At 28.1% G+C, this 17,013-nt stretch overlaps 1 protein-coding gene across 1 annotated transcript; it reads right to left on the bottom strand.

Annotated features, from left to right (window-relative positions):
- Positions 1-12,769: 12,769 nt before the first annotated feature.
- LOC124929452 (BAG family molecular chaperone regulator 3) lies at positions 12,770-15,010 on the bottom strand. Its single transcript, XM_047469813.1, has 4 exons — positions 14,097-15,010; positions 13,761-14,017; positions 13,536-13,682; positions 12,770-13,460 (listed from the first exon to the last, which is right to left on the bottom strand). Exons 1-4 carry the CDS (start codon positions 14,314-14,316, stop codon positions 13,107-13,109), a joined length of 978 nt encoding a protein of 325 aa, XP_047325769.1. The 5' UTR covers positions 14,317-15,010; the 3' UTR covers positions 12,770-13,106.
- Positions 15,011-17,013: the final 2,003 nt, after the last annotated feature.

Below are 17,013 nucleotides of genomic sequence, written 5' to 3'. Positions count from 1 at the left end.
CAAAAAGAGGTTTTCTTGCATGCACGGCTGTCCGAGGTTCGAGTAACATTGGGTCTATACATTTTTTTTTTAAATAATATAGAAATTTATATTATTTTAATGTTAAAATAAATAAAAATAATTTGACTTGTTAGTTATATTATTTTTTAACCTTGTTAATATATGCGAAGGATATAAATTTTGAGATACATTTTTATAAGAAAAAAATATTTATTAATGTTTTTACATAGTTTTCTAGTTCGGAAGGAGGTGACGCTAGACTAATACATATGTTACATCACCTTTGGTGACTTTTCTAAATCGGTTAATACTCAAAATATTATAATAAAAGTAGAAATCTTCGTGTAAATATATAAGATAATCTAATTAGAAAAGATGAAAAAAAAACTTTCATTGCTCCTAAGTTTGTCAAGCTATATCTAACTAGTAAAAGAATCATTCATCTAACAACTTCTATTCTCCTTCCCTCTTCTAACATAGGGACGGGATATGAAGATTGGTCTCTTTCGTCTAATGATAAGGTCATCGTCTTTTCATATAGAAGACAATGAAATGGTCCAGGTCCTGGTCCTTGTAGTTTCTTTTGTCTACATCCTTATTAAGAATATGAATTATGATTTATTTTTTTAAGATTTATTCAATATGATATAAATAATAATAATAGTTTAAGTATAATGACAAAATAAATAAAAACTGTATAAGTACCTTTGGTTATCTTTCACTGTAGTTTTTAATGTTTATAAATATATATATATATATATTTTTAAAAAGGTTAGGTCTCATAAAACCCTTAAACAAACATCTTAAAGCACATATATATCAAATTATAAATTTGTACAAGTGCTTTTAAAGGTAGAACAAAGTGGATGCGATGGTCCCACTGTACATGAATGATAAGCAGGTGCACTTTTCTTTACAATTGATTTTAATTTTGGGTTATTAGAAAATTAATTTGTTTAATATAAAATTATATTATATAGATTAAATAATTAAAATATTATTAATTTATTTATAACTAATTATTATTTTGTTACAAAATAATTTTTAAGGGATTAAATGTCACATATATGAATATATTATTAATAATTCGTCTTTTAAAATATCATATAGAATTAAAATAATTTTAATTATGATTTAAATAATGATATTAAAAAATGACAGTGGATCAAATAGTATGTTTTCTAAAACCTAATGACCTGGAGACTTAAACTTATCCAACCACTCAAAAACTTCTACTTATAAAAATTAATATCAGTTAAACTATTAATCAAATTTAAACATGTTATATTTTTTAGAAAACATATCTATTTATTATATATCTACAGTAATAATATACATTTTACTAAACATTTATTTTAATATAATTTACATCAAACAAAATTATTTTAAAATGATTTAATTATTCAAATAACCTTCTAAAACAATATATAATGTCTTATAAATAATCTCAAATAACTCACTTAATGAAAATCTCATAAATTAGCTAATTGTTTTTTACAAAATCAACAACACAAATTGTCTCTTCTTTGTACGTACCTCAATTCAAATTAAAAAAAAAAAAAAAAAAAAAGAGCTTCAATTTGTATAGTTTACATATTTAGTATTATGTTTCAGCTAAATGTTCCACTTAGAAGATAACAAAAACAATAAGCCATTATTTTCTACAAACCTTCCACATTAGCAGCCCGATCTATGTTTCCTAACTAACTGTTCTCGACATGACCCAATGAATCTCGACAAATTCCATATGTTACGGCCTGACAATGTAAAAGGAACCGACTCCAAATTCTTGCAACACATGCTGACCATAATGAACCTCTTCTTCGTACACCCTGTCATCCATGAAATTTCGGTCATAAATTCATCCTTAAACACAAATGATCTATACTATATATGTATCACAAATTTATAAAAAAAAAAAAAAATAGTAGGACATAAAACTCCAATGAACAATCACATTCATCCCCCGAAATATGTGAAGCAATAGTAGATTATCCTTTTTTGATTTTTCAAAAATGCCAACAATGTATCTCGATCGATCCTACGTATGTAACCACATGCACCTCAGCTAAGCTAATGTAATGAAAATGACAACTAGATCCGAATCAATCTAATCAGATATATTGTTGTTATTCCTAAAAGATCTTCTATTCTTTTAAATCACACTATCAAATAATTGGTGAAATCTGATAATAGCAAAGATTCACTCATTCCACGTTAGGATCGAACTCTCTACATGGTTTCAAATCTTGTGGCACATGATATATTAGCAATGAAATAGAAGATGGCTTAAGCGAAAGACATACATATATATATATATTTATAAATAAAAATTAGCTAGCTAGATATGTACTAATTAGAATTTTAAAATAGAACATTGTTGCAGTGGTACTTGTAATGAGAGAAAATATTGAATAATGATATTTGTTTAGTATTTCCGTACGATTAATGAGAGATTAATTAATTACAAATGGAGGGTTTTGTGAGGCGAGGGATTAAGATTATAATGAAGTAAAGGGATCACTATTAACCCACATTTGGAGCTCTTGGGACATATGAGGAGACGAGTCAACCCTAAGGAAGGAACAGCTAATATACCCACATTTAATTGGAGATCTTGGGAGTTGGGACATCATCAAATCAAATTAATACTAATTTTATTGATATTTGTGACTAATCCCCCTGATTCTATATTATATAACCAATTAATTAAATCTTAGTTTGATATTACGAGAACAAGACTTCTCCTAAGAAACAGTTTGACTAATTAATCAATCTCAATAAATTTTTGTATCTATATATACTATGAAATTTATTTAATAAGCAAAATAGAACATCGACAAACCGTCTTATTTCATGCAGCCTATCGGGCAACGAAGAATCAACAAAGGATTATATATATATATGATAATCATTTATAGGATTATCATCACACAAAAATAAACTAACTAAATAAAGAAGTATAATGTCAATGATATTCAACATGATGTATACACACAAAGCAGATAGAGAATCACGCTTGATTATTTGCCAACCAATCCTTGCATTTTCAACCACAATTATTTATTTAGTATATATACTTGTCAAAGAGTATTTAATGATTCACTAATGCTTATTTATGGATAGTGGATATAAATAATTAATACATATATTGAATCAATTTAATTTCATAAAAAGCACATAGTTTAAAAATGACCTAAGCAACAAAAGACAAATATACATATAAAATAAATATAAAGGAGAACATTTTCGCGTCACATCTGTCTTCGCCACTCAAAAAGACCATTTCTCTTCTTACTTTATCATTCGTTCTAACTTATATATTTAAGTAGATCTACAATGAAACATGCACGTGGCTAGAGTACACAACACTTTAACTTGCACCTCAATTAATACGGTAAAGATGAAGCTCTAAATTATTCGGCTCAATTGGCTCATATTTGTAAAGATATCTGGTTACTCTCAAGTAAGATAACTCACCATGATTGCTTCGATCCATCTAAAAACTCTATAGTGTCATGTTATTTTGTAGTGTCTAACAAAAGTACTCGAGACGCATTAATGTAATGATATCATGGGTACATCTTTATGTACAATTTGAACATTTATAGAAACAACACTTTTGGATTAATGTCACAGCTTTCTAACCTCATTTTTTTTCTTATTCTTATTTTCCGTTCTGATTTATCTTTTTAAATTATAATGTTATTGGTATTATTCTACTATCAATTAAGAAACAATGTGGAGAAAAGAAAGAAGATGTGAATTCATAACCAATTAATTAATATACTAAACAATATAAATATATATAAATTGGTTCAATAATTGGTTTATATATATAATTATTTGCATTGTTTATGATTTGGCTTATAATGACTTTTTGGAGCTCTTTAAGGTGAAGATTCTGTAAAAGGGGTTACCTTTTCATGAACACGATCAACCATGAATGAATATTCTTTAATGTTGTTTTTGTTGTATGAAGCAAAGAGTATAAATATTTCATGTTGCTTACAAGATTGTTTTATTCACTTAAATTGTTTTTTAAATGTGATGGTAGTAGCTATATGGTGGAACATTAGAGAATTTGGCTCTACTAGGCCTGCAAATTAGTGAATTAAAAGGACAATGTAAAATCATACTTAATTTCAACCAATCAAATTGTAACATGTTCCATCCTAGGAATAATTCAGAATATACATTCATATATAAATACAGATTCGATCGATCTTGTTTATGATATGGATATAATATTCCCTAAACACAACCCTTTGAGGGATCGATCAATACAAACTAAATTGTTTAATCTTTGGTTAGACTAAACTTTCCAAAATACAATTAATAGAACAAGTTATGGAGGTGATTAGAATTGTATGACATTTTAATTACGTCTCTAATTAATATGAAATATTAAATTTTATTTATAAGATGAAAAGTTGGATTATTGAATCTAGATTTATATTATAGGAAAAATGATCTTCCTTCTTACAATTATAATCCTACCTCTTGAATAATTGGAGAGGCATATTTCCATTGAGGCCCTTTAGGACTAATCTGGGGCCTCATTTACCTAATTTTTTTCATTGACTATTTTTTATCTATGTCGACAGACAGAAAGGATCCCAGTTCAATTCAAAGGTACATTATGTTTACTATTTTTAATTTGCATGTTTAGTGTACTAAGCTTAATTATAATCACATCATCAACTTAGTTCGATAATAGAATCTTATTTAAAAATAAATAAATGCCGATCTCGTGTTCAAATTGCACTAATAATAATGCTTAATTTGATTTAAATGCTTGGATTTTGAAGGTGAAAATTGTGCTACCTCACTTTATAAAATAAACCATATATAATCATAATTCTTTTAATAATAACATGTTACAAGATCTCATTAAAAATAGACTAATAAATACCAACAAAATTATAATTCTCTTTATGGAATGATGACATTTTTATGGAGAAACTTCACTCCTTCAAACAACAACAAATTTTAAATTATTCCAACTAAGATTTTATTAAAAGAAAAAATTGGATTAATATTTAGAATTTGTTATAAAATCCCTGATACATTCTTAATAGGAGATCATTAGAGATATAAGATTGAAAAAGCAATGGTTATTATTTTCTTATTTGGATTATCAACTTTTTAACCATTGAAAAAACAATGGTTATTCTACATAATTTTTTAGTGACTTATTTGACTGTCAAATTTTCATAGAGGTTGGTAGAAGACGTTTTTGACTAATTCACGACTTAATTAATTATTATAATTCGGGATAAATTAAGGAATTAAAGTTGGAGTGAGCTTAAAATAAATTGTGACGGACTTAAAAAAATATAAAAGAGAAATTATGAATTAATAAAAGTATAAATGAACATATAGTTTGTCTTTTGTTTTGTGAATTTGTTAAACAAATGTTAAATTAAATTGAAAACAATTAATTATGTAAAATTACTGCCATACAAAATATATATATACTTGCTCTAGTTATAATAACTTTGTATGTATACTAGAAAACTTTATACATTGTTTTTAATTTTATAATATTTAAATTATCGTGCCATATATTTTAATCAGTTAGACTAATCACTTTCTCGTTTTATTGCTGGTCTTTAATTATTTTTATTTATTTTTATAAAAAATAAAATGGTGCTGTTCCAGTGAGAAAGCACGCCAATATTGCTGCCGCCCCTCAAGCAGAAATAGATAGATATTATTATGTTAACATACGCGGCGCCTATATATTTATTTTTTTAATAAAGAAGGTAGTAATACAATCAAAATGAGCTAAGTGATTACGTGGCAGAATACTTCAACTGGATTTTCATAAACATGATTAATTAAATCAATAACTAACCAATTAAGATTGGAAAAGATGGTCCCCTCACAATTACCTCTAGCTAGCTAAGACCTTACAAAAATAAAAATAAAAAAACTAGTTATTTCTTCATTAATAGAGACAGCGAAACAAACAGTCGGCACATAATAAACAACATAAGTCCCTCATTCCTGTCCTTTTCATTACATAGATCAATAAATCTCAACTTATGCATTTCTTTTATAAAGTTTGTAATATTCTGTTTAAAACAATCCCAAGTCGACATGCATGCTACTAATTAAAGATATGTTATAAGTAAGAGTTCCCACCTTAGAACAAACTCAAGTCGACAATGTTACTAATTAAATATATATATATATAACCTTATTATTAGCTAGTTCACATCTATAATTACTAATTTCTTTTTTTAATTAATATTTTTATTTTTTTATTATTTTAGCCTAATGAGAGATCAATTAAAGAATGCTTAAAACGATGTCACAATATTAATAAGTTAGAAATTTATTTTATTAGAATATTAGTTGTTTTTAAATTAAAAATTAAAGTATATTTTTATTTAATCATTATCAATATTATCTTTGAAAGATAAAATATAATGGTATATGTGAGTCAGAATTTGAAGGATTGAGAAATTATGGTTCGAATTGAGAGTGTAATTGTTAGTCACGAAATTAATATTACGAGAAGTCGATTGGGAAAGACCAAAAGTAAGGATAAAATCGGAACAAAATGATTGAAATGAAGTCTAATGAGAGATAGTTAGAGATTGTTTAAAACTTTAAAGTGAGATCACAAATAAGTTGAAGTTTATTTTGATGGAATATTATTTTTTTTTTAAATTAAATTTTTAACTATATTTTTGTTTTATCGTTTTATAACTATTTTTTTATATATAAAATAAGATATTTTATAAAAAAATTATTAATTAACTAACATGTTAATGAACCCGAATATTAGTAATAGCTAGCGAGGGTAAAATGTCATTACAAAATGTTCGAAGTGAAATAATGAGTAATATAAGATTAATTAAGACATATTTGAAGTAAAATAACGAATAATATGAGATTAATTAAGAAGTGTTTAAAGTGAAGTCACAAGATTAGTAAATTTTGAATTTATTTTGGATAGTAAAAAAATGATCAATATCATTTTCTAAATAAGAAATGAAAGAGTGTTTTTTACTAATTCTTTCTAAAAATAAAAAATTTAATTATTTTTTATTTAATATATTTATATATAAATAATATTTTATTTACATTTTTACTAGTGCAAACAAACTGTGTATGCCAATTATATTAAAGATTTTAGTAATATGCTCTTCCACAATTGACTAATTTGATTATACAAAAAAAAAAAATATTAATTATTGTAGTTGTTTGATCTTGAGTTTTTTGAGATTTAAAAAATAAATTATTCTAATTTGATTTATATTTTGAGAAAATGTAGAAAAAACTAAAATAGAATGCATAAAAGGAGGTCCATTATAGAGTGCTGGAATGCCAATCAACATGAGATACGTATCATCTGAGCAAGGACATTTATTCCACGTGGCACATTCAGAATCGTCAGATCGCCTCAACAATATATTGTAATATGAATGTACGGTAATGGGATGTGATGTAACTAATGTAGTAAAAGAACAAATATGCGTGCAGACTGCATATGCATAATATTATTTATACAAGGCTTGTTAGGTTTTTATTTGTTTTTTTTAATAATTAAATATCAGTTCATTGATTAAAATATTAAAATATGCTTTATTTATTTAAAATATATATTTTATGCATAACATATTTATACATTTTAAACAATTCAAGATTTATTAAAAAATTCAGTGCCGAACAAGCTGTAAGGGATGGATGATAGTGCGAGCGGGGGTCAGAGGCAACATTAAGGGCGAATGAATGGTGGTCAGACTGGACTGGAGAGAATCATCATTCATTCTTATCTCTTCTTCTTCATATTTACAGGTTAAAAATATAAGTCGTCGAATCTGGCCAAGTTAATTTATTATTAGTTGTTTGAGATGCAACCATTATTTGTATCAAGTTTGGATTGAAAAGGGTTCATAATTAATCAGCCAGGAAATTAGTGGGTGTTGCAATATGCACTATTAATAATTAGTGAAAAAACTAATTATGTTTTTGTTTCTTGCCAAAAATGGAATTAATGTCATCTGTCATCTTCATGATGAGCATATTGATCACCTCTCCTCGTATAGTTTAAACCATATTATATATCATTTTGAATAAAAGAAGAAAAAAAAAGTATATATGAAATCCGGGATACATGTTAAATATTATTGATCTCCAATATCCACTAATTATAATATGTCAAGAAATGCATGGTTATATATATGGGGAAAAGTCTTCACTTGACAAGATGTTTGCCTATATTATGTTTAGTACCGGCCCCTTTTTTCTCATAAAATGCCAAGGAAGAAGAATTCATCAAATACATTAATTAGAAATTGCTTGTGACCTAGCTAGCACTCATCAACAAATGTTGTGAGGTCCATTTTTACTACTCTTTCTCTAATAAATGAAGTACCTAGGCCCTAATTGCTGGGTACGTAGGGTCTAGGAATATATCTCCATATTATTGATTCCAAAATTAATTTGTCTCATTGCATATCTTTGTTTTTTCTTCTTAAAACAAATGTGTTTTTTATTTATTTTGTTTGAATATGTAAGTTATTTGAGTTTTAATTGATTAAATAAAATTTATATTTAAAATGTTTTAAGTTGAGGTGAAAGTAAATAATACTAGCTAGCTTCTTATATTAAAAAAAAAAAGAATTGGTTGAATTATTCTAATTCTTTTCATATTTAAAATTTATAAAAAAATAAAGTATTTGAGTTTTAATTAGTTGAATAAATTTACAATTAAATTGCCTTAAATTAAAAGGGATGTTATAGTTTATGATTCAACTTCCTTTATTAAAAAATAATTTGTTGAATTATTATAATATTGTTTTGTATTTAAAATTTATAAAAAAAAAGTAATTTTATTTGAGTTTTAATTTGTTAATTAAATTAACACTTAAAATGTATTAAGTTAGAGTGGAGGTAATAATTGTGGGATCCTTTTAACTTCTTGTATCTTGTATTAGAGGGAAAAAAATAATTGGTTGAGTTATTATAATATTGTTTTGTATTTAAAAATTATAAAAATAAAAATAAAAAAAAAGTAAGTTTTATTTGAGTTTTAATTTGTTAATTAAATTAACACTTAAAATGTATTAAGTTAGAATGGAGATAATAATTGTGGGATCCTCTTAACTTCTTATATTAGAAAAAAAAAATGGTTGAGTTATTATAATATTGTTTTGTATTTAAAATTTATAAAAAAATAAAATATAAGTTATGTGAGTTTTAATTAGTTGAATTAAATTCACACTTAAAATTAAAATGTATTAAGTTAGAATGGAAATAATAATTGTAGGATCTTGTTAACTTCTTATATTAGGGAAAAAAAACAATTAGTTGAGTTATTATAATATTGTTTTGTATTTAAAATTTATAAAAAATAAAATAAAATATAAATTATGTGAGTTTTAATTAGTTAAATTAAATTCACACTTAAAATGTTTTAATGTTGTAAGTTAGAGTGGAAAGTAACAGTAGACTTTTTATATTAAAAAATAAAAAAGAGTTTGTTGTATTATTATAATATTTTTTATATTTAAAATTTATAAAAAAATATTTAATTTATTTGAGTAGTAATTGGTTGAATTAAATCCTTACTTAAAAACTTTTTATGAATCCACACTGATGTTGAGCTTTACCAACAATATGATTTATTTTACAGCAGTTAAAATTCATAATTGTAAAGAATAGACTTCTTTATAGGCAAATTTATTTCTTTACAGTCAGTCATCCTTATCAGGTTTAAAAAATAAGGCCATGTTAGATTATGTTTATTCTTTTAATTTAACCATAAGTTTACTTAAATTTTAGAGCTTTATTCTTCACCTATTGTTTCACTATAGCAAGGTTTTGTTGAAATATCGTCTGTGACTGTTTTTTTTTTTTTTTTTTTTTTAACACAATTTCATCTATTTTTTTATCAATCATATTATTTTAATTCATTAAATAAAATATTAAAATACATATTATTTTAAAAATTATATTTTACCATTATATATTACTCCATTCTAAATATTTTTATAAAAAAAAACACCCCTTTAAAATTATTAACACTCAATAATTTTAAAATAAAACAAGATTTTTTTTATAACGTTGGGTATCGCTCCTCCTTAAACGCATAGTTCGCAAATCTACTCAACCAATTTATTAGATGAGCGAAACTTGTCGTCTGACGGACTCGAACTCGGGATCTCAGAGAGGCTGACCTGGGGTATTTACCTCTTTTTTCCGCTAGACTAGAAAAGAGGATAACAAGATTCATTTAAATAACTCAAAACGAAATAGTGTTTATTTATTAATGTATTAACGACAGTTTTTAGTTTCATTGTTAATAATCTGTTATTATAGACATTCTTTGTTACAGTTGATAATATAAAGAAATTGATGAATTTTAACCAAGATGATTTTTCAGTAGTAAAAAGATCATCATTAATAATTAATATGCTTTTACTCGTATAAGATTGTAAATAGTATATTAACGAGAACATAGTAACAAAAGGAAAAAATCAGTGTCTGCATGAACTTTATGCATATGAGATCACCTTCATATAGAAATTTAAGATTTAATTAATATAATTAGTTTGGAGGTAGGACTTCATGCATGTTTCTTAATTACATGGTTTATTTTTATGGGGGATTATTCTCCCAATATTTTTGTTTCATATACATTTAACCCTTTGTTATTTATTTATTAGCAATTAAAATAGCATCAATAAAAAAATAAAATATCAAAATAATATTTCAGTAGCAAATGTACTAAATGCATGGGAAGATGCACTAATCTCACCTCAATAATTTATTATTAATTTATGCACAGATGAGAGAGTTGTAAAGTTGCCGGCAATTAAATAATGGAAACGCGTTCATCTAATTAATTAATTACTTTAGTAAAATGTGATCAAACTATCAATTCATTTATAAGTACGAAACTAATTAAGATTAGATTCTCATTTAAAACTTCACTAAGTTAAAGTGGAGGGTTTTTCTAAAACACACACAAAAAAAAACTTATTTATTAATTATTAGAAAAATGTTATCAATCCACTTAAGGACCAAATAGTACTATTTTTTTATTAATAATATCTTAAAATCAAGTAAAAGTGCTCTAATTTCTTTAAAAAAAACTCCTCTTAATAATAAATTATGGATTTGAAAATATATTATAAAAAAAAATAATTGCGATCGACATAGAAATTATTTGAGAAGAATGGGCTGCTTTAGGTTTAATTTATAGATTTTGTATGGGTACATTATTAAAGCCCAAAATATATCCTTCTCTCTCGGCCCATTATAGGGAGGGAGAAAATCCCGCGTAAAGGAGACTTGCCCATTTAAATTCAGAACTGATCTCCGAAATTCTCTCCGATTCTCCGTCGCTGAATGCTTCTTTCTCGATAAAGATCTGTATCTCTGCCTTGATCGTGCATGCTGTGACGAAATTGCGATCCACTCAATTTCCTTTCTCTACAAGGTATAACTTCACCTGCGATCATCTGTTCATCTGTTTTTCCTTTCAGCTTAACAATTTTGTTCTATATATGAAATCATGTAAACGGAACCTCCAATGTATGCATAACTATTCACTTACGAAAAGCAGTTAATGAAAAGCTTAGCAAAAATGCATCCAATATAGAAGTAAACGGATCTAAGATGTAGTTTCGATAGTGTTATCTAAGATTATATGTGGATTTCGTAGCTATTTGCAGATTGTCTGAAATGATAATATTCAGAAATCCTCGACCTACTTTTGTTCGTCTTCTGTGAAATATCATGGAACTTCATCTACAACTACAAGTGGAGTATATATAGTTGTGGATCTGCCAGATAAAATTATTCAGTTCAATCATATAAATTCGGATATGGATTTTGTTTTTTCAGTGAAAGAAACTATGCTAGATCACAATTTGCTTATCTGTTGTAAAGTAAATTCCTGATGAAAGATTCCGAACTACTGCTTCAATAGAACATGACACTAGTTATATTGTATTTCAGAATATTTCACTATCTTCTAAACCTTAGAGTAACCTAATCTTATGGATATTCTTTTTCAGAATTTCTGGAGGCTTATATAACCTGTCAGTATCATGATCAGTCGACTCTCTTTATAGGTACGCATTTCATTATCTGTTTATTCTGCAATTTCCACAGATTATGCTATTATAGTATATTAAGACATATCAAAATGAAGAATCTAGTTCTTAGATTCAGATATCAGATTTCTCCTTTTATCAGATTGGTTCACTAGAAAATGAAGAATGGTCTAGGTTCAAAGATTAGAAAACCAGATTTCATTTCATTCAAATATTCTAACAAGTTCTTATGAAGTATGAGTTTAAAGATGACACCTAACAAATAGTTTTGGAGTTCGGTAGTTAGAATAGAACTTCACTAGAAAGAATTAAATAATGCACCGCCTTTATGTCTCAGCACAAGTTCATTAATTTAAATGCATCATCATGTCTTCTCATCATCATTTTAGTGGGTTAGTTAGAGCTGATTACAACCTTTTCCTTCCCCAATTTGTCCTTTTCGTCTGCTTGAATAAGACACATTAAGGGAGCTAAAAAGATTACCAATCATTGTACTGCCTCTACTAATTTAACTCTAGATAACCTATAAAAGCAAGATTTTTACATTTAAGCTAAGTAAATAATAAAACTACTAATTTCATAATAAATCAAAGTGATTTTTGAGAAGAAAATCAACACCAAATAAGGCCTTAGTGTCAGAAACAACATCAAATCCGGACAGACAGAAGTAGAAAGTAAGAGAATTTAGGTTCACATAAAAAGTGCACTACTATTTAAAGTGGTATAAACTAACAATTCACCAGTCTCTTAGCTGGAATCATACATGGCAATGACATAAATGAAACTGACAGAAAAATGAAGTAAGAAGAAGAAAGTATACTAATCCTAATAGACTATCCCAATTCACTTATTTCTGGACTCAAATGGCACAGATAAAGGGGATACTAACAATATCTAAATACAGAAAAGAATGGAGAATAAGCAACAAACCAAATTGGAGGAAAACAAAGCAAAACACTCATCCACGCCCCACCACTATCAGAAAGAACATAACAGAACAGAACAAATCCTTATCTCACAGGTTACTCAAAGCAAATCCCAATTGAATTTCTGGGAATGTGATGAGTTCGATGAGGTTGAATGGACTGGAATTAGAGGTGGCATCGAATCAAATGTCTCCCATTGCGTTGTTATAACGACAGGACCAGATGATGAATTTCTTTGTGGCTGTTTTTGCTGATGATAAGGTGGTGAAGGTGAAGGTGCAGGTGCAGGTTTCAGAGGCGAATGCCCAATTGAACGCCTTGTTTGCTGTTGTTGATTGTATTGCAATGGCGATGGAGGCTGTTGATTTTCATTGGCACCATCTAAACTAGATGGCATTGAGTTCTTTGTCTTCAATACATCTAGAGTCTCCACAAAATTCTGCACTCTTTTCACCTTTAGATTAAGAAAGCAATTTTAGCAGGTTTCATATATATACCGAACCCAGGAACAAAACAATAAAGTAAGTACCTGCATTTTTCTCTGAAGCTTAACATCCCCATCTGCTGTTATTCCATCCAATTTAAGCAGTTGATTCATCAACTGCTCAATCACATTCACCACATTCTTCTCTGGAACTCTCCCACCTTTAGAGATGACTAATTCTAGAGCTGACACCTATAAATTCCAATCACAAACCTTGAAATTCTGAATAAAATTTGACCCATGAAGGAGATTCAGTTGTAAATTCTATACCTGCCCCGCAAGCCTGTCGACCTCTAGGCTGATCTCAGAGATTGATTTGAAAGCCTTCTCCATTATAGCGTTCTTCCTCATCTCAAGGTACCTTTTTTCCTGGCTAATAGGATCCTCAATCACGACGAGCTTTGATTTTTCCTTAACACCAACAACGTCGAGGAAAGTGTTGTTGTCCCTCTCCTTGTCTTTGAATAATATCTTCTGCTCCTGGTGGTGCAATCCCGTCGGTGCAGACAACATCTTCTTCAATTCCCCTGAAATTCAGAGAGACAATGAGGAAAACAATTCGATTATTTTTAAAATGGAGTTGGAAATAGCTGTAGAAAGCTCTACCGAAGGTTGCTTGAGAGCTGATGTTGACTTCGTGGTAAATCGACCCGTATTTAACCCGAACCCGAATATTTGGTGGTGGTACGCGGTCCTTGTGTGAATCTGTCCTCTTCTGGACCAGCATTCCTCCAGGTCTCATTTCCCAAGCGCCGTCGCGTTCGCCGCCGGTGGAATTGCTGTTAATTGGCGACGGGACTGTCGTTCTGGTTGTCATCTCCATCATCTTCTTCTTCGAGTTTTTTTTTATTTTGTGTGGAGAAAAAAAAAGGGTTTGGTTGGCCGACTTTAGATCAAGACTTTGACCGTCGTCACGGGATCTACAGAATAATCGGATAAATCCACAGTAATCTCAGACAAAGCCAGTTTGACCCATATCCTAGTTATGGCTCTCTCGAACGCCAAGTCAGTAGACTCTTGTCCTCCACACAACCACGCGTGGGTAGAGAGGAAATCTTTAGCAATTCGTACACAGTTGAGAGAGAAAGGACAGCTGTGCTACCACACAAAAATGCTTCTTGTAAAATGAAAGGATCGGACAGGCGATTCGTTTAAAATGTTAATCGGCAAGGAAGTCGAAGAAAATTCGGATCACCTTTAATCCTAGCTAGCTAGCTAGCTAGCTGTAAGCAGCGAACCAAAAAAGCCGCCAAATCCTCCAAAAATGACTGAATCAGAACGACCTTAATCCAGAGATTTAGCCAATGAAATATACGCCGGAAAATGAATGTCCTGAGATCGGAACACCCGACCTCAAGAAAAGGGAGAATCTGAACTTTTTCTCTCTCTTCCCGCTTCTGAAGAAAACTCACGAGAAAGAGAGAGAGAAAGAGAAACTTCAAATGAATAAACTAAATGGACAGCGAACAGAACAAGGAACAGGGATCGCTACCACATGTATGAACATATGATAAAAAAGAACTCCCTTAGAAAGAGATCGGTACTTAAGTAGAGGCATATATAAGGGTATTTTTTTTTTTTGGTTAGAGCAACAAAACCAGTAGATTTTTATTTTATTTTTGCATATTCTAAATTGATTCCATATTACATTGAAAGCCGCCAAGTAGTTGTCTTCACAAGTTATAATAGTGAATTTGTGCAATTCCCGGACCACAAAGGGGAGAAGAAGTGAGGGGTGTTTTAGTCATTCGAGCTTAATCCAATCATTGTCAACTTATTATTAATGAGCAGCGTTAATGTATGGTGTTATGGGAAGTAATATTAGGTATCTAGTATAGCTAAGCTAGGATTAATTATATAAAGTTTAGTCAGCGACCAAAAGAAGAACCCTCTCTCCTCCTCCCTGTAGAAATTAGGAACCTGCCTCCATAACCGGTGGTGCATCCAAATCGGCCGCTCACATGGTTCGGTCATTTTTACACGTGTTACTACTTTTACGTTTCTAAGTCATTTTCTTCCAGCTTTCATTTCTTGCCCTAAAATGAATTGCCACCCTTTTTTTCCTCACATAATTAATTACCAGTTGATTTTATTATGAAATGTCACCTCACATGGTTCCATTTCATCTACTTTTTTTTAATACTTAAAGCTTCTTCATTTTTATATATAAATTATTTGAAATCTAACTATTAATTGTTATTTTTTTATAAATTATTTCAAAAATTAACATTACAAAATAGATGAATAAAATATTGTCATATATTTAGAGCACTGTTTTGATTTCGGAGAAGGGTTTTTGGTTTCTTTCCTCATGAAGTTTTAATGTGTATTTGTGCTCTTTGCTTATATAACTCATGACATATTATCATATATGAAATGACTTAATTGTACATCTTATTCTAGCTTTAACATAGTCAATGTGATATCTCGTTTAGAGCTACCACATTGATTTCAGCCAAAATAGCTAGAATCAAGGTATTCAAGAGTGGCCTGTTTGCTTTTATTATTAAAACTCTCTAATTCCTTTCATTTTAACTAGCTATTTACTATTTAGTGCACTAAATAATAATCAAAATGAGTTTCCAGCCAATGGATTCACACATGTGTGAGAATTTTAAATTATCTTAGGCATAACCCAATAAAGAATTAGCACGCATAATAAGGATAATATAATAATATGTCATATTTGATCCTTGAGACCAAGACAACACAACTCTCATTGCTGATCAATTGTCATTTTTTTACTAATCCTTACAATTTCAGACATTTTTGCCCTTGGTAAATACTTATATTTTTAAGAGCATAATGCTTGCTAAGGTTTCTAAACCACATCATAATACATTAACATTATATTAATACATTTGACTAAGTAATTTTTGTTAATTTATGATAAAATTTTAATTACATTTTTCTAATTTAACTTAAAATATATAAAGGGAAATAAAATATATATATATATATGTGAATAATGATATATGCAAAAATTTATATGTGAAAAATATAATTATCTTTTTCTTTTGTCTTTTTTTCTCTTAAGAAAATGATAAAGAAAAGAATTTAGAAGAATTAATGAAAAAAGAAATAACATGATGATGTAATCTAATTGATTGACAAGTATAAAAATTATCTTTCTTTTCTCACCTCATAATTTTCTTTTTTTCTTTTTTTCTTTTTTTCTCTCATAATTTCCTTTTCATATCACTCTCCTCTAAATTTTTTATTTTTCTTTATTTATAAATAGTGAATTCTCTCTCTCATTTCTTCTTTTCATCTCTCTCCCATAACAATAAAAAAAAATTAACTAAATAAAATTGCAAATAAATACCTTGTCTAAATAATTATGTTCTAAAATATATTAATAAATTTAATAAATTTATCAACTTTATTCCAGCTTTAGGTGTTTTAAAATAGTGTCAGTGTTACATAAAATATCTTAACAATATTAAGTTTGATATATGAAAATTCTAAATAAAAAATAATGTGCTACAATAATAAAATATACTCATATTCTAATACAAGTCTA

This window comes from Impatiens glandulifera, chromosome 3, assembly GCF_907164915.1.
Source record: "Impatiens glandulifera chromosome 3, dImpGla2.1, whole genome shotgun sequence".
NCBI lineage: Eukaryota > Viridiplantae > Streptophyta > Magnoliopsida > Ericales > Balsaminaceae > Impatiens > Impatiens glandulifera.
This window is presented reverse-complemented; position numbering and strand designations above follow the sequence as displayed.

What these genes read in the sequence shown, in the direction of transcription:
- LOC124929452 (XM_047469813.1), bottom strand. Translation starts at nt 14,316, where the DNA reads ATGATGGAGATGACAACCAGAACGACAGTCCCGTCGCCAATTAACAGC. An exon ending in CAGCTCTCAAGCAACCTTCG is followed by an intron (nt 14,018 to 14,096) that starts GTAGAGCTTTCT and finishes TCTGAATTTCAG; the next exon opens with GGGAATTGAAGAAGATGTTG. An exon ending in TCGACAGGCTTGCGGGGCAG is followed by an intron (nt 13,683 to 13,760) that starts GTATAGAATTTA and finishes TGGAATTTATAG; the next exon opens with GTGTCAGCTCTAGAATTAGT.